We start from the raw sequence: 22,392 nt of genomic DNA on the forward strand, positions 1-22,392 counted from the left end.
CCATTACCAGCCAGAAAAGCCTACAAGCTTACCGTCCCAACTCCACCATATCATCTCATCTTCCTCATTCTTCACGTCTGTTCCCAGATCCGTGCTCGGCTTTTGACACGCGACCCACAAACCCTCGATCTTCGTCTTTTTCTTGCTGGTCCTCGGTCCATGCCCTGCGGCCCCGAGAAACTGTTCCAGAAAGTTATCCATAGAGGCCGTGACATTCTGTCGAGGTATCCACGAGGGATGAACAAATCGTCTTGGGGCGCGAATCAATATATGTGTCTGCGTAGGACCTACAGTGGTCTTCGTAAATGAAAACAGATAGAACGTAGGGAATGACTTACTTATCTCAGATGCCAATCCGTCTCCATCGCAGTCTGCCGATACGAGCGCTCGCGAGAGTAGTCTGTCGGCAGTCCGAAGGATACGTTGCTCTTCGGCGAAGGCGGATGGTGGTGGTGGCGAAGATGCCCGGTCGTTCTCGTCGTCGTCTGACTCTGCTTCATCTGAGTCGTCCGCGTCACTCTCGTCCGAGTCGGACGGGTCCCTCTGCATCGTCGTCACTGTTCTGGCTTTCTTGATCGTCATCATTATCGCATTCATCGTACCATCGCTCTCACTGGTTCCACCTTCAGTCCTCCGAATACGTAAATCATCTCTCTGTCCCCCACACCTTTGCCTCCAAACCATCCACTACCAACATGACCTTTGACTTTGCAGGTCCCGATGCTAGGTCCTATCAGATTCGCCATGTAAGCTCTACTTGTATGTATAGCTTTCAGATCGTTGCTCCTGAGGGAAACATCGAGCAAAAGCAGTAGATAAGGCGGTGAACGTCGTCCCTAAATGCGACAGCAACGTGTCGAAAGAATCCAGTAACTCTGACCGCAATTTCGTGGTGCGGGCGTTGGCCTAGCATTCCGTAAGTTCAAGACATATTCATAAAGAAGCTGCGTACATTTCCTGTGATCGCTATCCGAGCCAGCTGCGGAACAGGCCTTATAACATCCTTCAGTCACCGATCGATTCTACAAGCACCCTCAACTTACAAAGGAACCTGGTTCTTCAGGAAAAGGACATGGCCTAGTAGACTGCAGGCCATACTTGCAGCAATAGTATCCGTTATTGAGTCCATGTCGAGTTGTACCGATGGGATTTTGCTTTCTTCAACGACAGTGTCTTTGCCACTCTCTTCGACTGTTTTCACCGCGGGCATTTGTTATCGGTCGCGGAGTAGACGCAGGTACAGATACAGGTACAGATAAATCGGGATTCGAAGGAGAAAATGATGGCGCAAGCAGAGGCATGATGAGGAAATGGGAGGCTCGTTGGTAAGTGGTGGTAGATGGTGAAGAACCCAAAAAAGAAACAGGGCGTTGTCAATTGAAGCTCCGCCACGCGTCCTCTCACGTGGTTTGCCGGTGCGGCATCAATCTTTTGATTCCCGATTCTTTCCGAAGTACTTACGGTGTATCACTTCATCGTCCCAATATCTTCCTATTGGTTCTAGACTGAATTTCCGTGCATTTCTACTTCAGTCTTTGAATACGTCTTTGTCAAATGTCCCCCAGACCTACTTGAGCTATTTATTTTTATCGGTAAGCCTGTGCATCTTGAACCACGAAATGTGTAGTTTTTGATCTTCATCCTTTTGCACTAGCACTTTAACGTGTCTCGTTTCATTGGACTCTAATGTAGTGCTGATGGGCGCGTTGTTCCAAAGCCGACAAGCTTGCGAACCAGCTGCCGGTTCTTCGTACAAAGGGAAAGAATCGGGGACCTGGCAACTGCCGCTACTGAATTCTCGAACCCTTCAAGTTCGAACTTGAAACCTCACTGGTAAAACTTCCAAGGTTTGCATACATACTGTTTTATTGACAAGCCTTTCAGAATAGATAATAAAAAAACTTTTTAAAGTCTTATTGAATCCACCATGGGTTAAAACGCGCTTCTTCTGCTGTCTACGTTCGAAATATCAATGGTTAGCTGCACGTCTGTTGCAGATGCACTTACAGCAACGTGACCACGTTCCTCTTCTCGACATAAATGTGCTATCTCGTGAGTCTCCATTTACTTCTCCTCGGCTGTTGTTAATCCCAGCCATGAAGGCAATGATCTACATTTTTTTTTACTAACCCAATGAGTTTGTGGACAACGAGAATGAACTTCTTATCATACCTTAAAAATGAACCGGCACTATTCTATGCTATACATCAATTGACACCCAAGAGGAGAAAGGTATGCTGTGATGATAACGTTTAGCCTAAATGATTTATCCTCAGAACGGAAGATTACAGCGCTCACCTGGCGGCGTGCCTATCTGGATCAAGAACGACGCAAATACCGGTATGATCTTATCGATTTCATTCGGATGAAATCCGGAATAGACCCGTCGCTCAAGGTTTTGTCAGTGCTCTCACCGATATATTCTGGGATGACGGGTCCTGTCTTGACCTATTGAGTCTCGAGGCTACCGCTACTTGGCCGCTTACCACAGGACACCGTTCATCCTCTAGATGCAATAGTACCTGGATACTGACGCCGCCTTTATAATGTCAAGCGCCCACGTTTTCTCGGTTCTACTCTCAAGGCGACGGCGTGACTGAAGGCCCACAAATATTTTGCTTATAGGCTAATCTGTCTATTCTTTTACCCTCTCCTGGCGAGGATATCACCGGCGGTGCTTATTACTATCAATGTTGTTATCGACCCCGAGGTCATCAGCGCGGAGTGGAAGACTTCAAAAAATTACCACTTAAAAGGTGCTTCCGAGGCCCTCGGGTCATTTATACTCCGATAAAAAGGATGGTTAGAATCACGGGGCCGTTCTCAAACGAAGTGAGTGGCAAGAATGGGTTCCATCTGTGACAAACGCGACATGATGGCTGACTACGAAATATACAGCTTCAAGTTTATATACAATACCCGCGGGAATAAGCAAACACGTAAGTAGATCCATACGAGAACCCAACGGCGACTGCCATGAGAACCTCGAGGTCTTAAAAAGGACCCCAAATTGTGTTCTCTGCTGTATCCTCATTACCACGATGAAGACTGCAGCGCCAGAAACGCGCACAGTCGAGCTTGGCGTATGGAAAGTTGTCCTGTTGAACAATGCGCGCTGGGATTATCGAAGCAGATGGAACAACCTATTGCTGGCGTTTCCCCTCTTTCGAAGACTCGCTATCGACGTTTATACCTTAGAGCCGACGTTATCGATTCTCTTTATCTTGGAAAAAATATGGTCGGGCGTAGAATCTGCTGTTTTGCTCTACCTTTCCATTCGTCTTTTGCGGATCGTACGTATCATTCCATACTCTATATTCTGCGTGGCTCATCCCAATTATCAGATCGAGGTGGGACTCGTTTCTGGGACTTTGGATTCTTTTGCAATCCTGGGTGCCGTGGCAATGCGTCTATGTTGCGTCGTCCTGGCCGCAATCCTGTCATGGGCAAAGTATGCTTCCGGATGTTTCTTCTTGGTATGATGGCGTACTGAATAATGTCCAGTGACGGTATTCGTCCACTTTTGAGAACTCGTGTTACGACACATTTTGAGCTGCACCTCATGCAAGGCAGGTCCTGCCTAGAAAGTGTCTACATCATCTCACAGATGTCTTTATTTTAGCTCGCTTGCGCATCGACGTTCCAACCTCCCAAGGTATTTTTGTGATCGCCAATAATACGATAACAACTATCTTACTCCGCCGTAGAAACTAAAAGTAAATCCAATGCCTCTGCACAACACGCATGGAGAGCATTCGAAGACGTGGTGTGTTTCCTTCAGCAAATAGTCACCACGGGGAGCGAGCTGGCTCTCATCGTGCAGTCTTGTCGCGCAACCGAATCCCCGCTATTCGCGGTTTTGTGCATAGCAAAACCTCTGTATCACGGTTTTGGTACGAGAACACTGTTCAACCAAGGTATGCTTTTGAGTTGATGACTTCATCTGATTACTTACAATTTTCAGCCCACATCGGTTACACGGATAACAAGTTCTTCCAGAGGATGAAAAGTTTAGTTCAGATGGCTTCCGATGCATATAGGTCGGAAGTCTTGGGAAGCGACCTTGTCAGTTATATTATCACAGGTACATCTGGCCTACGTATTTTCGCCTGTCTGGCATGATATTAACACTTGCTTTCGCATAGAGTATCAGAAGGCGACGTCATCGTTAGGACTCACATCTGATGACTGGACTGAACTCCAATACTCTCGACGCACTGACCCTTTGATGAGAATATTTGAAGCCGTCCTGGGGGATGTTCCTATGGTATGATGTCGCATCCTTTTCAGAAATGGGTTAGACCATACTGACCTCATACCCTCTAGATTTACTACTCAGTGGCAGTTATCATGAAACCATCGAAATTCTCTATATCCTCCATCGCCATCCTGATTCAGTCGTCTGAAACCTTGGAACAGTCATTGCAGGGAATCCTGCGCGACGTAGCCCATTTTCGGAAGCAATGCGATCAGCTGAGGATGATTTACGAAGCAGATAAGATCAGTAATAAACTCGTAGATGGAAGCTTGTCCTACCCCTCGGAGAAGTCACAAGGAATGTCCTTCGAGCTTCGGTAAGCCCCTTTTTTCAGTTAGAGCGGCGCCGTACCTAAATACTCTCCGAACTCAGTGATCTGTCCTTCTCCTACCCCGGGTCGCAATCCACCAAACCCGCCCTGTCGAATATCAACCTCTCCATCAAAGCCGGACAGCTTGTTGTAATTGTCGGTGCTAACGGCAGCGGTAAATCCACAATTATCAAGCTTCTCGCGCGCCTTTATGATCCATCGTCGGGTCCCGACTCGCTCATTGTAGATGGCATACCAATATCCCAGTACCGAATGTCTGAACTTCGAGAGGCGACAGCCATGCTGACGCAAGACCACTCGCTCTTCCCTGTTTCACTTGGTGAGAACATTGGTGTAGGGTACGTTCAGCATGTGAGAGACATGGAGATGATTGACCGTGCTGCTGAGCTCGGTGGAGCAGCGCACTGTTTGGCCAAATTGACAGAGGGGAAAGACACGATGCTAGCGGCGATGAATGAAGCATATGAGTTCGACGTTCCAGAGAACGAGGCGCATCCGCTACAGGTTGAGCTGAAAAGGTTCACTAAGAACATCCAGCTCTCGGGTGGTGAGAAACAGAGAATCGTGGCGTAGGTCTTATTCGCATTTTTCCTTGTTGCCCTGATATATACTTTGTCTGTAGATCCCGAACATTCATGCGTTTTGCGTCTGGAAAGGTGAAGTTTGTTGCTGTGGATGAGCCGAGTTCAGCTTTGGATCCTGAGGGAGAAGCATCACTTTTCGACAACCTCATCGATGCGCGAGACGGAAAGACAATGATATTCGTTACCCATCGGTTTGGGTACATAGCAAAACGCGCCGATCTTATCGTGTATGTTTGTTTCTTGTTTGCGAAACTGGCTGATCGATGAGCTGTTATTTAGATGTATGAAGGACGGAAGTATCGTCGAGACGGGAAATCACAAGGAGTTGGTAGAAATGAATGGAGAATATGCCAAGCTGTACAACATACAAGCTAACGCATTTGTGTGACACGATTGGTGTCATAAATACTAAAATATAAGTAGTGGTTGCCTGATTGTAATCATCGATTATTTCAGAAAATGGATAGCCTCTTCAATTGCAATAGAGTGGCAAGGCCTTGTTAGTGAGCAGAAAAAAATCGCGCATTGGAAATTTGTGGACACACAAAAGTATATATTTCCAAATGGGACTACCCCGCCTTCAACGACAGCGAAAGAGAAGTTTGAACGTATGCAGGAACACATGCAATTCACTCGTATTTGCGTTAACAGGGTTCTCGAACAGGACTACAAGTAAACAAAATAATTAAAGCTTTATGAAATGCGGAAAGCTGCGAAAGCGTCCATGTTCCATGGGTATACATAGTGATAGCATTCACGCAGAACGTCGTATCTCAAATCAAGAACAAACCGTCGAACGAATCATAGTTGTATTGGGATACAGATATCACCATTGCCGGAGTTCCAACAGGTCAACGAAGTGGCACAATCCTGTTAGAGTCACGCATCGGTAGATCAAGGACTTTATCTTTGTGTATTTGTAACCCGGCGCGTTCTATGGCTGCTACATCCAAGTTCCTGAATTCATTTTCCTATTGGCGAATCAATCTCTGTTATCTCCACTACTGAACTGATTGGATCCTAAACACAGATAGAAAATTTCGTGAAGTGCTCTGATATATCAAACATCGTATAGATGAACGCTGGCCTTGGGTCGCGGAACAATCTGGCATTTGAAGGGGGAAGGATGACTGACATTTGCCAACATTAGAAAGACGAAGATCACATGGACAATACGCACCTTGTTACGCCAACGGTGTAAGTAATTTCTGGGACATATTCTTTGCCTGTTTTAGTATCCAGAGGTTTGAGAATATCGAAGCAAGCAAGAATGTTGGCCATGTTGAGGAACAATGATGCTTCGGCAAGCACAGCACCTTCAAATGCACGTGTAAGCTCAAGGTGTATTACATGTTAGAAGGATAACTGCACTAACCAGGACATACACGTCTGCCAAACCCGAATGCAAGCTTACGAGGATCCATCTCATGCCTAGAGAGGAAACGATCCGGGTTGAAGGTATCTGGGTCATGATACACCGAAGGGTCGCGGCATATTGCCCTGTTAATTCATCAAATAAGAGGATTATCCCACGTCAACGTATGCCTTGGTGCTTACCAGATATTAGCTATCACTGTACTATCTTTGGGAATCCTATACCCGTCATAGGTGTCTTCTTCAATGACACGATGAGGAAGACCTTGTCTGCAATGAGAGGCAGGTGGTCAATCCATATTAGACGCTTACCAAGTCGGGCCGCAGGTGAATATCGTAATACCTCCTTGAAGAGGGCTGAGACATAAGGGAGGGAGGACTGGTCACCGAGATTAGGAAGACGCTGGTTACCCAGCACAGTGTCGATTTCATTTTGAGCGGCCTTCTGTACGTCAGGATATTGCATCATTAGAGCGACGAAAGAAAGCATGATCGAAACTGTCTGTGGAAATGATAGCTTAAGTGTGAACATAGCGGAATTATTAGAATTAAAAGAGGCGTACAGTATCCGCTCCTCCAGCGTATAAAGCAGACGAGCACCAGCTGATCATTCGTTCCTCTTCCCCGTCGACATGGTGCCCATCTTGCGGCTGAAGGAGTTGGGACGTGAACGATTCCTTGGCAGTTCCAGTAGCCTGAAAGGTACGTTGAACCCAAGTCACTTATTCAGCTCCCCGAAAACCCTTACCATATGCTCTTTTGCCCATTTATGTGGCTCTTGATCAATTTCCTTCATACGATCCCGAAGTGAGAATGCGAACCTCTTGAAATGCGCACCTGGCATCCAAGGAGGAACGAATCGCACTGAGCCAAAGGTGGAAAAATAGGATGAATATGGAGTGATGAGATAGAGAATTTATGCGTACGGAAGGGGAATACTTCGACTAGCCACCGACCAGGTTGAACCAACTGTCTATGAAGAACAAACGCCTCCTCCATCAGTGATACAAAGTAGTCATCCTCACTGGTAACGGGCCATCCATATGCGATGTCTAATACTATAGCCCCAGAGTTCCTATAGAGGCGTGAGATTTCCTGAGCTTAGAAACGAAGTTGTTCTCACCGTCGAAAGTGCTTCGAGAAGTTATTGGGTGTACTCACAAGCCCGTCTAGCAGTATTCGTAGTTCCCTCTCCAAAATGCCTGTATAGACTTGGACGGCTCTCGCGTTGAGGCCAGATTGAAGTAGCCGTCGATAGTTCTTGTGATTGGGATGTTGTGAAGAAATAGTGAAGACGGCCATTCCACGCCCTGCTAGCTCATTGAGCATCCACACCGTGGGCCGATCCGAGTAGATATTGGAACGATGTTCGAGAAGCGCTAAGACAGCCTCGACAGTGTTCAATACGATGAAATGTCGACGGAAGAATCTGTAATGAATTATTGCGCTCCCTACTGTGGTCTTAGGATGTGCGAGGGTCTGTGAATATAGTAAAATCATACCATATCGTCTGGACCATTCAGCGAACGTTGCCCAAGGGGCAGTCCTCGGCATTTGGTGGATATTTCCGGACAGTAGTTTCGGTGGAGGTCCAGGAGGAAGTGGCAAACCTGGATTGCGCAGGAAAAGTGCGCTCAAGAGTGCCAAGACGACGGTGAAGGCTGCAACTTCAGACCAGACGGTGAGCTGATCAAACATGGTGGACAAGATTCAAGAGATGAGGCTCGCTCGTGTGACGGTCATACACAGCTGTGAGTATAAGTATACGACGAACAGTGATTCTAGATTTATTTTAAGTCAATGACTCGGGTACTTTGAGATGTTTGGTTGTTTGGTTCAAGTTGTTGGCATGGTTTAGCGTTTGCGGTGACTTCGACAAAATTACGACCAAACTTTGTCTGCAATTGACTCGAACCGCCCATTTGTAGCCTAGTAGCCTAGTACGTCACTTCATGAATAAGAGCACAGCCGGAATTTGACATCGTGATTCAAATTTCTCCCATACAGCGTATTGGTGCTGCGAGCTGTTGAATACCTCATGAAGCGCTACAAGGTGCATTACATTCAACATTGATGCTAGCACTCAAGCTATAGACCTAAAATAGACGGAGTAACACAGCCTGGAGAAAGTATTTGACCTCTGTAAAGCAGAGTTCCAGATAAAGTTGCGACAGCTGACTCGGACCTGATAGGGGAATCCAAACAAGTAGTCATCTTTGCACCTGATTTAGACGCAGCCAGGACGTCAATAATGAGATTTGAGAGACGAAGAAGCCGCAGCGCGAGTGCCTTATGCCATTAAAAATCTTTGGGAAAAATAATCATAACGCGCACTGATACAGACAGACAAGTACTTGTCGGGGACAGGCGGCACCTCCCCAAATGCATGTGTCGAAAGAGGGGATCAATAGAGACGATAGAAATAAATGTCAGAACAAAAGAAGAGATGGAGATGTCGTCAAAGCATCTGAGTAATGCTAGCTTGAACTGAGAGTCTCAGCAAATGACGATGCTTGAAATTGGTGGACAAGGGCGGGAATCAGGAAACAGCCTGGTTCTAGAAATAGCACTGGTCTTCTCCATCTCCGAACTCTGTTGGCGCCAGGCACACCGAGTATATCAATGGCTTCTGTCACCCTACCTCGGAGCGTCAGGTGGGTGCGTGTAGTCCCTTTGATGTTTCCAAAGGTCGCAAAATAGCCTCTATATCTAGGATCCTTTCGCGAGACATCTCGTAAGAACGACAAGTTCATGAGTATTTCAGCGGGTATTGCAAGAAGATCCTGATACATTGTCAGTACAGATACTGATCATTATCAATCCGCACAATCACGACGGCCTCCATCGGTTATGAAGTTAAACATAGAAGTGATAAGGTAGTGCCGACGATGCTGTGTCCATTCACAGTGTTCGGCTTGATGTTATGAAAGACAAATGCTACCGATTCTTCCGTAGTTCGGAAGCTAGAGGAAACCCTAACAAAAAGTTCCAGTCAGTTCAACACGTAGTAATAGTGAAAATAACAGCTGTTATTCTTAGAAGAGACGTTCGTTCAAACAAGGGAGGACTCTACCGAAACCTTGGATTGCCGTACATCTGAGCTGAAATTCAGTATCGCACATGGTGGAGGCGTCAGCATGGATTGTGACACACTATATCGACGCTGCTTGATGGTCATTCAACTTAAAGTTGTCGCGATGGGGGACCAGGTGGTTGAGCGGTTGTCCGTCTGGTTCTGGCCTCGGGGTAAAACCGGAGGTTTAGTGGGTATTACATAAATGTCGAGTCCCACATGTCGGTAGCGGCGCAAGCGCCAGGTCCCCGATTCTTTCTGACTCCAATAATATAAACAATGTTAGCAGGAAATGTGTTTCTGAAGTCAAAAGACTACAGTTATGCAAGCGAGAGTGGACGCCGACGACAGTGAAAAGCTGAAACTGAGCATGCTGACAAACATCAGTCCCAGAAAGTATGCGGCTCGGACTCACCGTGAGAGAGTTGGTGAGAGAGCCCCACATTATATCTTATCAGTGGAGTATTTTCGTTCATGAGCCCACCTATGACCAGACTCCTTCCCATTCTCCTTCGTGGGGGGTAAAAGCTGCCTCGCAGCTGGAGGATAATTGAATGCTTACATATTATCTTATCTTATCTCTCACGTGATGTTTTGATCTTTCTGAACCTTATTTTTTTTTACCCCCCACTACGGAGACTGGCAACAAACCGGGTGGCGCATTGGTCGTGTTTGGCTGCTCCCTCCAGCTTGCCCCCCTGCTGAATGCTCAACACCCATCGAAGGCTGCCTTTATGAGCCGCATATGTCACATCATGCCTGAAAAGGCTGAAGAAGTCCAGGCGAAGCGCTATGCAGGCAAAGGCGAAGATAAATGAACTCAGAAGACCATGGAGGATGGAGTAGGGTGCAAGTGTAGGTGGGAGTAGCAGATAAAATATTATAGCGTTGGTAATACAGATATCTCATTTACACATACAGCGAGGAGCAACACATGCCACGAACAAGGTGAAATTGAGGAACAAACTGAGGCTTTCAGACTTGTGGAAGGGGGCAAGCTGGAGGGAGCAGCCAAACACGACCAATGCGCCACCCGGTTTGTTGCCAGTCTCCGTAGTGGGGGGTAAAAAAAAATAAGGTTCAGAAAGATCAAAACATCACGTGAGAGATAAGATAAGATAATATGTAAGCGTTCAATTATCCTCCAGCTGCGAGGCAGCTTTTACCCCCCACGAAGGAGAATGGGAAGGAGTCTGACCTATGACGCGCATTTTGCGTAAAAATCATGACAAATTTAGCCCCTAATTTGACGAGTTGGCAGGAGGATGGTCGTTATCCCCTCTTGGTACTATCGCGCAGAGTTTCCCTACGGGGTTATCATCCCCCGACTCTTCATGTTGCTATGTTGAACTACCTCTGGAAAGGTAGATGGGCTACCACTGGAGGGTGTGTATAACAGGAGATACGTGCCGCAAAGAAAAAAAAAAGTTTAAGTTGTCGCGCGATGCAGAATGTCACGTGTTAAAGATTGACCACGACAAGTGACGTCACAAGTGGCACGACCGTCGTCGTCATCTTTGTCCTTCTTGGCCAAGTAGTCTCCCTCGATCGACTCAAAATTGGCATGTAATGCAATGTCATTAAGTATTTTCCATCAAGGATTGACTGAGAGACAGGCCTTGACGAAGTGATACCTGATAGGTGCATTTATCTAAAATACTTGCTCACTTTCATTACAATTCCTCTTCGTAGAGGACGGAACCTCTGGAGCAACGCGCCTGATAATCGTGGCAGGTGCAAATATCATTGGATTTGTCTTTCATCGCCAGTCCGAACGCCACGTGTCATCGCGTCCTCCTACTGATGTCACCACCGACCCTATACCTATATTATTCGACAATACCGAGAGCCCATGCCTTCAGAAAGCTTAGGGGGACATTCCGGGCTCGCTTGGAAGGGATGATCCTAATGGGGAAGTTGGATTGGGCGGCACCGTCCAATGCGATGGGGAATGGCCGGAGAGACACGGAAGAAACTGTGATGGATGAAGGTGCATACATTCTCGACTCCTTCCTGTATCTTCGGCGTTGGTTGACTACTCATTACTTAGCGAAATTCTAACACGTTCAAATCGTGCCTGCATCCAACGTAATGGAATTCCTATCATTTACTCATGTTGCTATCTACGTCGGTTTCTCTATAGTTGCCTATCTGGGGATCTGGAAGAGTATGTTCTATTTCTCTGCGTTCAGGGATATGTCCTGGCTGGCGCGAAGTTACCTGAAGAACATCAGCCACCACGCTATATACTGGAATATGAAGTACCAAGTCCTTACCTATGAATCTAAGAGTAAATTTCGCCCGAATTCTTTCGTGCTGACTTGTTACCGAAATTTTTATCCCTGCTCTGAAGTGACAAAGGAACGTTGCAGAAGATAACGAGCAGTAAGACACCTAGTAGCGGTAGTTACCGGGTCCCCGATTCTTTCAACACTTTGCAATGTAGAATAGCAGTAACTCAAACAACGAAGACGCGATGTTCCATTACGCATGGTGTACAGTACAGTCTATAAGAATACCTAAAACATTTTAGCCTTCAATCTTCTTCATCGTCATCATCCCAATCTAACGGCTCGTATGTATGCTTTTGACGGTCCCTCCAGCACGCATACACGCTCAAGCCTAACGCCAAGAAGCAGCCAGCAATAGTCAAATAAATCGTGTCCACATAACACGCTTTCCCTTCCAAACATTGCCGCTCTCCCCTCAACGCCGTAGGCTCCGACTGTGTGTCTTTGGGCGCATGCGCGTCCAAATTATTACCGAACGCCAGCGAAAAGAGGTTACCACCCGCCATAGGCGCTAATGATATGTAACCCCAGTTCTCTGAGAAATGAGCTATCATGCGATCTTAGCCGGTGGCAGTCATGGAAATCAGGAAAACCACATACGCATGCCAAACCACTCTATACAGAGAGTAGGGTAAATCCCGAAAATAGATCCATACGCAAGGCCGAGTAACGTGCTGACTTGCCACAAGTGGCGTACGTCGTCGATTTGAGACGCTAGGATCTGCGAAAGTAGAACAAGGAAGGACACCAACACCAGGTTGTAACACCTGGACATCTCATAGTGGTGTTTCGCAAAATCGGAAATGAATCCTACGCGTGCTGGTCAGTTGTTATTCGAGAGGACCACACGGCACCAACCTATAATGACGCGGCCGAGACAGTTCATGACGCTGATAGCGGAAACCTGGGCGGCTTGCCATGGAATAGCGTCATTTTCGTCATATGTAGGGTTATCGTGAGCGAAAAGCGCTTGAGACATCGAACCGACATTGTTGATGTCTAGAAAGGCAAGCCGCTCAGTTTCATTTCACTTCTAAAGCAGAATAATTACATACACATAATTCCGGTTCCGCTCACTGCGTAAAAGTATTGAATGGATGTTGTTGAAGTGAAAGAGGTGCTTACAGAGTGAGAGGATTGAACACATGAGCCAAAACTCCGGAGTGCACCACAGTTTCCGGCCATGGATGTTGGGGGGCTTTTCGTGCAGGAGACTACGTCCGGCAAGGCTGAAACTTCTCCCACTGCTCCTCGAGCGATGTCTGGGAGTATTGATCTGAGACGGAGACATGCTCCTGGAAGGGCTAAGTTCCAAAGCATCGGCTGCTCCAGGAATATAATCTTCTGCAGGTGTAGTCGGGCTTGCATGATGTAAAATGACAGAGATCTCATCTTCTATGCCCAATAAGTGCGTTCGGCTGCTGTTCTCGTGGTAAGGGGCAGCCTCCGCGTCCCCCTCGGGAACATGTCGCTGTTCTGATGCGGGCAATGGAATAGGCCGAACGAAAAAGTAACCCACCACCTCAGGCAGAGCAGTTCCCAGGGATAAAACCAACAGGAAAGAAGATGTATCGCCTGGGAAAGCAAAGTGGGCTATAGAGGAAAATAGGAAGGCAGACAATCCGAAACCCGATAAGACTATTCCCGTCGTAGATGCGCGCTACAGATATAAAGAAAAGTGAGTGTGTAACATCAAAGTATCCCAGTTGACACGTACAAGTCTCTCTGGGAAGGTTTTTGCTGTTGAATTGACGGCCCCAGATAAGGCCGAGTTCCCACCCGCGCCCGTCATGAAGCCGAATAGCGCGAGCATGCAAAGTGCCAACGTGGTGATGGTGGACTGGTCAGCTTTTAATCCGGCGTCATAGACGTGTCGAATGCCAGAATATCCCAGTAGGAGCAGTGTGAAGGACGCAGCCATCAGTATACGTGGACCCCGACTGTCGACTATCTTTCCCCACACCGGTCCGGTACTGTATACACCGACTGAGGGTCGAATAAGCCTGGAAACGCAGGGGGGAAAGAAAAAATACCATTTCCTCCAAGCGCAATAAGGTTGAGTTCTGTATGACTGAGATTTAGTCTGTGTCCCAGCTGTGGGGCGTAGGCTACAAATCCGAGACATAAGGACATTTCATCAGCTATTCGAAGAAATTTACCTGAGTAAACCTGGTATTAGTAGATGCTGTCAGCCTGGTATACGACGAGTATCAAAAGACACGTACATAATTCGTTCCCGCTCCCAGGGCAACGAGTAATGAGGCCAACAATGTTGTAATGCGGGGCAGGCCGAAAGGACCTGGGATTGAAGCGGGATTTTGTGTGGTGGACATTGTAGCTTTGATACTTGGAAGAGATGCACGCTAAATGAAGAGAAACGCAGCGATAGATTAGGGTGCCATGGGAGCGACACAGCAAGGAGAGATTTTTGTTCCCCGCCGGCCCGGATATTCATACGGCAAATATCCGGCTGGCGTTTCACGTTCCGAAGGTCGCGTTCCTTCCAATTTGAAAATGATTGCGAGATAAGTGTTTCGTTTTGGATTCAGCGTTTGATTGCCGACAAGTACAATATCTACTAAAAAGCGACCATGATGGAAGTACCAGTCCTGACTCCTCAAGCTCACGAGTCCTTCCCAAGCAAGGGTGGCATGCTGCATCTGCCATCAGCAACTTGAAGCTGGGGGGGACAGAATGCAGTGACATACAGCAAAAAGTATGTATACATGTAATATATACTGCACAGCCAAAGAGGAGGGGGAGGCATTATTTGAAACTTACCACAACCAAGTCTACTGTCTCTTCTCTGACTACTCGTCGGTCTCCGAACACCGAGAACGCGAACTCCCCCTCTGTAAGCGATGATGGCTACCCTCCCCAAAGCAGGAATATCTCGACAACCTGTTCTGGTCGTTAACCGCTTCAAAGCTGCATCCTATGGCGCATACATGCAGGGCATCGATGTACTCTGCACCTACTTGTTTCCGTCCTTCTCTCATCATGGCTCCCGTCCAAGTCAAGAAAATCTGCTGCATCGGTGCTGGATACGTTGGTACGGACACGTTTGTCCGCTTTCCAGATGCTTCTTTGCCTCCGCCGTCGCGCGTCCGGATTCCGCTCCTTGCTTCTTAGGCCATAACTCTTCCCTCATTCCTACTTTGCGAAACATCCCACCTGTGCACCGGTGCTCCGTTGTTACGTCCGCAGATGGAGTCCTTTACGAAGGATCTCACCTGTGCAGGTGGTTACGTCCACAGGAGGAGTCCTTTGCGAAGGATCTCGCCTGTGCAGTGGTTACGTCCTGCAGATGGGGTCCTTTCCGAAGGATCTCACCTGTGCAGTGGTACTCGGTTGTTGTCCGCTGGTGGTGTCCTTCGCGAAGGATCTCACCAGTCTGGTGGTACTCGGTGTTTCGTTCGCAAAGGCAGTCTCTTTTTCGAAGGAGCTTGCCTGTTTCGTCGTTCTTGGTTCCCGTTTCATCGTTTTCATGGGCTAAGGCTCGAGCATCGCTGCAGGCACGCTGTTCTGCGAAATAGCGGACCTTGTTTGTTGTGCTCACCTGATGCTTGCGTTTCGTTCCTACAGTTTGTGGCTCTTTGTTCCTTGGTGGATGAATCGTACGCTCCCATTGTGCTCGATATCTTCTCATTGCTGCTGACCTGTAACTTTCCATACACCCCATGGTCCGTGCACCATGTCTCACTCTCCCGTTACGTATTTCACATTTGTTCACATGTTCTTTCACCGTCATTACTGATGCGCATGTCTCATGAGCTGGTTCTACGTGCTCGATTGTGCTTTATCTATGTTCTGTCTCATCCCCATCACTTTTCATTCCAATCAGTGTACCCTGCGAAGAGTCTCTACTCCGCGAGACGCACTCAATAGTGTGATTACAACGGTATGAGCCTTCGCAGCCACAGCGCATGGTTCGCCATGTCAGGGCTGTGGACCCGGCCGTTCCTTATTGGGACCTGGCGCCGGTAACACCACCACAGGTGAAACGGACTAAATGCGACCATGTCACTGTAGGAGGCATAGACACTGTTGCTAGATAAAGTAAACACGACTAGTGGTTCAATTTGTCGGGTCAGTCAGTGCTGAATCGCTTACATCCCATATGGATTGCTGATTCCTGGCCAGAGTTGGAGGGACTGGCAAGCCGCATCATACTGATACTGGAGGAGTCGATAGGCGTCATCTACTACTCGCTCACAGGATAAGTGATTTGATATGATGATGATGTCTGAGAGATAGTCAGAGTCACAACTGAATGTCTGTATCAGTTTTGCTTTGCTGCCAGAACACCACCGTAACTGCAAATCTTCTTGTTTTTCAAGATGAAATTCAAATCAATAACAAGAACCCCGAAGCCTAAATCGAATTCCCATCGTTTGAATGAAGGGATGAATGTTCCGGAGTAGGCGAAAGGTTCTGCGAAGCTTTCAGGATAATGTCGAAGGAATAATAGGAGAAGTCCATGGCTTAGTTTCACAATCCCAAAAAATGTATTTTATAAGCAGCTCGAACATGCAGCAAAATACGTGATGATAATAACCCAGACTACCGTAGCAGAAATAAGGTGGCTTGGGCTGGCAATACCTACGATGAAAGATAGATAGTGATGATCAAGGCCAGCCCGCCAGCCTCGGTAGACCATCACTGGTAAACCTATGCTTAGAAGGACAATGTCTGGCCAGCTTCGGACTGGACAGACGACGCAACACTGTCAGTGTCAACCAAGTCGTAGTCGTAGCCAAGGTCTGAAGCGGTGATGGTGCCAGTCTCAGCAGTGTTCTCAGAGTCGCCGAAGTCCTGAAGGGGATGGAATCAGTGTCAAGTCATCATAAAGCCTTCAGGAGATACACACGTTTCCGGAAGCGACAGCGTAGCCTTCATCGGTGGAATAGAGGGCCTTGTCAGAGTCTGTGAAAACGAAAGATAAGAAGTTGATGTATGGTTTCAAACAAAATTACTTACCAACGAAGACATTGTTCTCCACCAAGAGCTGCGCGCCATCACGAGTGTTGATGCCGTCGTTCATGCTGCTGTAGTAGTTGTTGAAGATGTGGCCCTCACCTGTTTGAAAGGATCAGGAAACACGAAAAGAAAATTCAAGATGAAAGTTTACCGAAACGGAATGAGGGACCGCGGGAGTTTAGGTTCTCGAAGAAGTTACCGTAGTAGGTCACTCGGAGGGCAGCATCTTCGTCTCCATTGTTGTCAGAGTGACCGACGAGGGAGGCTTTCCAGTGGTCGTGGAGGTAGTTGTTGCTGACCGTAACGCCATAGCATCCGTGAGTGATGTCCAAGAGACCATCGTAGCTTTGCACCAGTTAGCTAAATGGCAGATGGGGACGAAAGGACTGCTCACTAGTCCTTGTCGTGGTCCTGGTCGCTAGAGAGATCGTTGTGATCGATCCATACCTGGGAAGCAGCCTGGACACCAATAGCATCACCAGCATCAGCCAAAACCTTCTCGATTTTGAGGTTACGGATGATAACGTTCGAAACATCCTTGACGCGAAGACCAACACCGCTAAGGGCTATAGAGCAAAATGTAACGTTGTGCATCATTGTAATGATAATGGAAGAACATACTGGCACCATCAGCTCCGAGGATGGACGTGTTCGAACCGACATCGACGGCCTCACTGCCTGTAATGGTACCTGCGGCGCATCTTTCAGCCCGTGCACATGTCATGTACATTGATGAACGCACCATCGATGATGACAACCTTGGAATCGTCACCGTCCACAGCAGAAATAAGATCGTCGAGGGTAGACACTGTGACAGCAGTGGCGCTTCCACCACCGCTAGTGCTAAAAAGGATGCGTCAGAATGACACGGTACAATGAAGACGACGAGAGCACACACCCGCCGTTCAAGGTACAGTATCCAACAGAGCAAGCCTCAGAGGTGCTGGTGCGCTTTTTGAGCTTGGGGGCAGCCTGGAGAGCAGCGAGACGTCAAGTTTTGAACCTCTGAAATGTGATAACCACGTACAAGAGCGACCTGAACAGAGAAGAGAGCAACAGCAGAGTATAACCACTTCATGATGAATGATCTCAAGAACGACTGGCGCAAGGAAGTGACTGGAAGGGAAAGAGAATGTGCAAAAGAAAGCTAGGTGAGTGAGGAAAGGGTGTTGGAGTCATAAAGCGAGTGGACCTGCTCTTTTATACCGTGAGCGGAGGTATACAGTACGCATCAGCGTTGCTAAGTGGAGGCCCTGCGAGTCTAGTCGCTGAGTACTAGGTCAGGGACCAAGGGAGAATTCAACGTGAACGCTTCGAAGAGAAATATGTTCGGTGATGGGAACTGGATTTTCCAGTTAATTTATCCGGAGGGCCCTTACCGGAGAAATCACCCAATGACATAGATCTAAAAGCTTATTTCGTGGTTATGACAGATTCGGGACCGCCGTTACATGGGAGAGCGTACCGGATACTAGATTTTAGACCGTGGTCTATGTTGTTGTAGATGAAAAAGCACCAAGATGTATAATATCAGCTTCATTGAGTCAGAATTAAAGAGCGAAATGCTAGATATTGACGACCGGCGCTGCTGAAACTGCTACTGCCGCGCGTTGTCATCATCAAGCTGGGCGCCGAGCATGTTAACCATCCTTCCCACAGTATCAGGTCTTGGCAATTGCTTGGCAGATATTGAAGGAGTACATGCGTCGACCATACACGACTCCTCGCAGCACGTTTCTCCGAGAAATTCCGTTCGGTAGCAGAAAACGACTGTCCAAGAAAGGAAATGAACGCTTCCGCCGATCGAATAGACAAACAAGTAACAACTGAAATTTTCTGCTTTCGGACTTCATCTCAAAATGAACGCGACAAAGGCCCCCCCTCTGACGTCTGTCTTGTTTGCTCGCGGGGTAATCGCGCGCCTTGTGGTATGGCCAATATTACGTCTGGCCGTCCAGGAAAATTGGGGTGGACCCAATGGTCCCGAAAAACGGACTTGGCTGGCGTCTGTCATCGTTGATGCCTTCGAGGAACAATCCCCACCTCCCGACGACCAATACATAGAGGAAATTCTACTTCAGGTTATGGCAGATGAATTCGAAACACAAATAGAAGACGGAAGCGCCGAGCCGGTTGCTGTAGATGTCGTGCAGTTGTGGGAGCAATGTCACGCCGGCCAGGATGTATTAGTGCGGAAGTTTGAGGATGCCGCGGAGAAATTAAAGGGGAAGAAAATGGATGTTCCACAGACTTCTGGGGATGATGAGGAGTGGGAGGATGATGATGGTAGTGACGAATCAGGCGAAGAAGAGGAAATAGATGATGAACCCGTGCCACAATTGCTTAACCATCGGCAAAAGGAGGAACCTGAAATTGACGAAGATGGATTCACACTTGTGAAGGGGAAAGGACGAAGATAGCCATAATCTTGGCATAATTGGCAAGTATTTTTTTCTCCTCTCTGGTGATCAGATGGATTAACATTACCCTAGGCCGTAATATGTCCGGGTATCCAGGGGAATATGGATGTGAAAATTTTCGAAGCTGTATCGCAGTTTTGCTTGGCGAAGACTTTTAGAAGGCGGAAATGGTTCGCGTGCTTTATTCGTGCCGCCTTTTGTTTGCTACTGCGTAACTTGGGGATTTACCTACATATCAAACAGGTGCTCGTCCCTGGTTTATTACAGACCCAACTACACCTGACAGCGTACTCTCTTTGTGAATGAAAGATGGTTTTGGTGATATGTGAATTGGTCTCATCTCGCCACATTTGCGAGCAAAGGATATAAGTAGAGCATACCGACGTCCTTCCTCGGCTCGCTCACCTCTGTAATGGTTGATGCGTCCTTCCGACTTCCTTGGCCAGGTTGGCCAAGAATCTTTCTGTCGGCGGAACGGAGAATTGACTTGCCAAGACGTAGCTGCGCTCCTGCGATAACTGGGCTAACGGTCTCTCGGGTTTATGGAGATATTCTGGGGGATTCATCTGCTATGCGCTTGGTAATTATTCGGTTCGGGTATCCACAAAAGCGCACGCCTGGATATTGTACAACTTTGCGTATTCTCCATCTAATTCCATCAGGTTTGTGTGAGTGCCAGCCTCAGCGATGGTTCCGTCTTTCATACATCTATAAATGCCAGCTTCGTCAGACGTTCAATCACTACCCAACAAGTTTAGTGCTCACACAATGAGATCCGCGTGCTTAGTTAAATGCCCGAACCGGTGTGTAACAAAGATCATCGTCTTTCCCTCTCGAGCTTGTAAAAGATTCCTGAAAAGCAGTGCTTCACCCTCAGGATCCAATGCAGAGCTAGGTTCGTCGACCGCGACAAATTTCAAAGTTTCTGACTCGAATCGCATGAAAGTCCGAGATCTATTTGAATAAGGAAAAAAAGTTTGCAAATCAACAGAACAACCGTCGGAAGAAAAACCAAGAGCGTACGCAACAATTCGTTGTTTTTCACCTCCAGAAATTTCGATGGGTTTCTGCAGCTGTTTCAGAAGAATGTGTAAAGGATGATCCTCCTCGTCAGGAAGATGACGGCCATACGCCTCGTGTCTAGAGGCTAACACCGTGTCTTTTCCCTTTTCCAGTTTCTCGAGAAGATCCTTCGCGCCACCCAATTCCGCCGCACAGTCAATCATTGAGCCATTTGATACATGCTGGACACATCCCAGCCCAATATTTTCTCCGAGGGACAGTGGGAAGATGGTGTGGTCCTGTGTCAGCGTCGCCATGGCCTGGCGAAGGTCGGACATGCGGTAATGCGACAAAGGCAATCCATCGACAATAATGGATTCTGGAGGAGATGTGGGGTCGTACAAGCGTGTGAGGAGTTTAAGAATGGTAGACTTTCCGCTGCCATTGCCCCCGACGATGACGACGAACTGGCCTGGTTTGATGGATAGAGAGAGGTTCGAGATTGCTGGTTTGATACTTTGGCTGCCTGGGTATGAAAAGGACAAGTTTCTGCGTATACTTAATTTTGTGGGGAGAAAACATTAATGAAACGTTACCTGATTTCGAAGGACATGCCTTTAGCCTTTTCTTCGTTTGGCTGAGGGTAACTCACAGAGCCATCACAAAGTAGGTTTTTGACCTCGCCAGCCTCATATATACTCCGCAAATTCTGGCACTGCTCATGGAAATTGGTGATGTTATGGATGATACTATCAATGGACCATTCCAAATCTTGCGACGTCTGTTGCATTATGGCGATGGACGATATCGAGAATCTTGTGGGATTCAAGATTGCTGCTATTGAGAAGAATACCTATGTGTCAGTAATTTGAGTGTGATGTCTACTTCAAATTCTTGGGAAGAACGCACGAGAGGAAAGTCACCCAAAAGTTGGTAGAAGATGTCATACTTCGGAGATGCAGACAATCGTCTATAATACTGCATTGAGGCCTCTTCATCAGAAGCATATTCGATACAGGACATAGCCTTCTTATATTCTACGGATGCATGACATTTCATATATATGTGGAGGATGAACAGGCTCTCACCGCTAATGATGTGGTTCACTAGATTTCCACTGATAATTTCGGATCGGTATTTTGACGATGACATGCTATGCAACGATTGCATACGTTGACGATGTTCATTGTCCGTATACACAACACGCGCTGAAATAATTAATTTTTGGTCGGCACTTTGAGAGAAGAGGCGTACGTGTCATGTAGAAGGGCGTTGAGGAAAAGCTAAGGATCAAAGGCTTCGCAATGCACATAGCAGCAAAAAACGGCGAGCCAGAATACCGAGACGATTCGACGATGACAACTAATTTACCCGCCACACTTGTCACTTGTGAGGCAAAATCCACGATCCCAGAAAAGCTTCGCCAGACTGAATGTGCTGAAACATTCAGCCCTGGCTCTAGTAATGAGATCATGAGAAAATGACTCTTATAGTGGGAGAGAGAAACTTACCTTGTGAGGTGGGCACATCAGTACGGAGTCGTGCTAAATCATTGCATGAGATGCAATCCAACACGCCACACAACTCAGTTCCTTGCCTTGCATCAAGTACAACTTGAAATAATTCTCGATCTTGGATTTCAGGCGCGGCACAATTTGTTCACTGGAAGGCCAAGAACGCATCAGTGAGACAGCATTAATCCAAGTGGACTGAGTTCCAGGCTTACATTGCCCATCTCACCGTGGAAGCTGCAATGAGAGCGACCACCCGAGCCAGCAACGCATTTAGTATAGCGCTGGTGTTCGGCTTCTCGTCGCGTAAACTAGCCTCAATCTGATTTTGATGTAAGAATTGATTAATATGCACGTGGGTGCAAGACCTACCGATTTCAAGAGGTGACTTGACAGGTACAGAGACACAGCCGATTCTACACCCCACCAAAGCGTGGTCAGGACGTATAAGACCGACAACCATGGGTCGAGAGTATATATGTCAACAGCAAAGCGTTTAAGAAAAGGAAATGACGAGGCGACTCTATCCCACCACCCCGGGATATCCAGGAGGTTCACAGATTTTTTT

General features: G+C 47.4%; 8 protein-coding genes across 8 annotated transcripts; 3 read left to right on the forward strand and 5 right to left on the reverse strand.

The window, feature by feature from the left end:
- Positions 1-3: 3 nt before the first annotated feature.
- Positions 4-1,210, reverse strand: EV420DRAFT_1644446 (uncharacterized protein; the record flags this gene model as incomplete). The annotated part of the gene is made up of 6 exons (XM_060477650.1): positions 4-287; positions 339-543; positions 603-723; positions 758-906; positions 953-992; positions 1,044-1,210. 6 exons carry the CDS (start codon positions 1,208-1,210, stop codon positions 4-6), a joined length of 966 nt encoding a protein of 321 aa, XP_060329174.1.
- Positions 1,211-2,721: 1,511 nt separating this feature from the next.
- EV420DRAFT_555548 (P-loop containing nucleoside triphosphate hydrolase protein) lies at positions 2,722-5,652 on the forward strand. Its single transcript, XM_060482556.1, has 12 exons — positions 2,722-2,832; positions 2,899-3,293; positions 3,345-3,451; positions 3,505-3,569; positions 3,623-3,655; positions 3,708-3,917; positions 3,965-4,084; positions 4,146-4,267; positions 4,327-4,574; positions 4,631-5,158; positions 5,212-5,400; positions 5,453-5,652. Exons 2-12 carry the CDS (start codon positions 3,042-3,044, stop codon positions 5,559-5,561), a joined length of 1,983 nt encoding a protein of 660 aa, XP_060329175.1. The 5' UTR covers positions 2,722-2,832; positions 2,899-3,041; the 3' UTR covers positions 5,562-5,652.
- Positions 5,653-6,007: 355 nt separating this feature from the next.
- EV420DRAFT_1552627 (cytochrome P450) lies at positions 6,008-8,413 on the reverse strand. Its single transcript, XM_060473511.1, has 10 exons — positions 8,050-8,413; positions 7,671-7,998; positions 7,474-7,622; positions 7,296-7,411; positions 7,111-7,242; positions 6,860-7,049; positions 6,731-6,812; positions 6,549-6,673; positions 6,354-6,489; positions 6,008-6,303 (listed from the first exon to the last, which is right to left on the reverse strand). The coding sequence occupies exons 1-10, from the start codon at positions 8,243-8,245 to the stop codon at positions 6,234-6,236; spliced, it is 1,524 nt and encodes a 507-aa protein (XP_060329176.1). The 5' UTR covers positions 8,246-8,413; the 3' UTR covers positions 6,008-6,233.
- A 3,662-nt stretch (positions 8,414-12,075) lies between these two features.
- Positions 12,076-14,341, reverse strand: EV420DRAFT_1552638 (major facilitator superfamily domain-containing protein). The gene is made up of 9 exons (XM_060473512.1): positions 14,137-14,341; positions 14,071-14,080; positions 13,945-14,019; positions 13,629-13,897; positions 13,037-13,571; positions 12,967-12,987; positions 12,770-12,910; positions 12,512-12,721; positions 12,076-12,458 (listed from the first exon to the last, which is right to left on the reverse strand). Exons 1-9 carry the CDS (start codon positions 14,242-14,244, stop codon positions 12,157-12,159), a joined length of 1,671 nt encoding a protein of 556 aa, XP_060329177.1. The 5' UTR covers positions 14,245-14,341; the 3' UTR covers positions 12,076-12,156.
- Positions 14,342-15,118: 777 nt separating this feature from the next.
- On the forward strand, positions 15,119-15,847 carry EV420DRAFT_1552646 (uncharacterized protein; the record flags this gene model as incomplete). Its single annotated transcript, XM_060473513.1, has 3 exons — positions 15,119-15,318; positions 15,427-15,625; positions 15,756-15,847. 3 exons carry the CDS (start codon positions 15,119-15,121, stop codon positions 15,816-15,818), a joined length of 462 nt encoding a protein of 153 aa, XP_060329178.1. The 3' UTR covers positions 15,819-15,847.
- A 346-nt stretch (positions 15,848-16,193) lies between these two features.
- Positions 16,194-17,969, reverse strand: EV420DRAFT_1692313 (polysaccharide lyase family 1 protein; the record flags this gene model as incomplete). The annotated part of the gene is made up of 9 exons (XM_060479363.1): positions 16,194-16,726; positions 16,782-16,837; positions 16,892-16,990; positions 17,043-17,236; positions 17,286-17,457; positions 17,513-17,581; positions 17,634-17,734; positions 17,895-17,896; positions 17,919-17,969. 9 exons carry the CDS (start codon positions 17,967-17,969, stop codon positions 16,589-16,591), a joined length of 882 nt encoding a protein of 293 aa, XP_060329179.1. The 3' UTR covers positions 16,194-16,588.
- A 364-nt stretch (positions 17,970-18,333) lies between these two features.
- EV420DRAFT_555724 (Pre-rRNA-processing protein TSR2-domain-containing protein) lies at positions 18,334-19,718 on the forward strand. Its single transcript, XM_060482557.1, has 2 exons — positions 18,334-19,331; positions 19,384-19,718. Exon 1 carries the CDS (start codon positions 18,751-18,753, stop codon positions 19,309-19,311), a length of 561 nt encoding a protein of 186 aa, XP_060329180.1. The 5' UTR covers positions 18,334-18,750; the 3' UTR covers positions 19,312-19,331; positions 19,384-19,718.
- Positions 19,719-19,895: 177 nt separating this feature from the next.
- EV420DRAFT_1621218 (P-loop containing nucleoside triphosphate hydrolase protein) lies at positions 19,896-21,103 on the reverse strand (the record flags this gene model as incomplete). The annotated part of the gene is made up of 4 exons (XM_060475673.1): positions 19,896-20,019; positions 20,077-20,265; positions 20,335-20,862; positions 20,910-21,103. The coding sequence occupies 4 exons, from the start codon at positions 21,101-21,103 to the stop codon at positions 19,896-19,898; spliced, it is 1,035 nt and encodes a 344-aa protein (XP_060329181.1).
- Between the last annotated feature and the right edge of the window lie 1,289 nt (positions 21,104-22,392).

The sequence above is a fragment of the Desarmillaria tabescens genome (genome assembly GCF_030435595.1).
Source record: "Desarmillaria tabescens strain CCBAS 213 chromosome Unknown EV420scaffold_24, whole genome shotgun sequence".
Taxonomy (NCBI): Eukaryota; Fungi; Basidiomycota; class Agaricomycetes; order Agaricales; family Physalacriaceae; genus Desarmillaria; species Desarmillaria tabescens.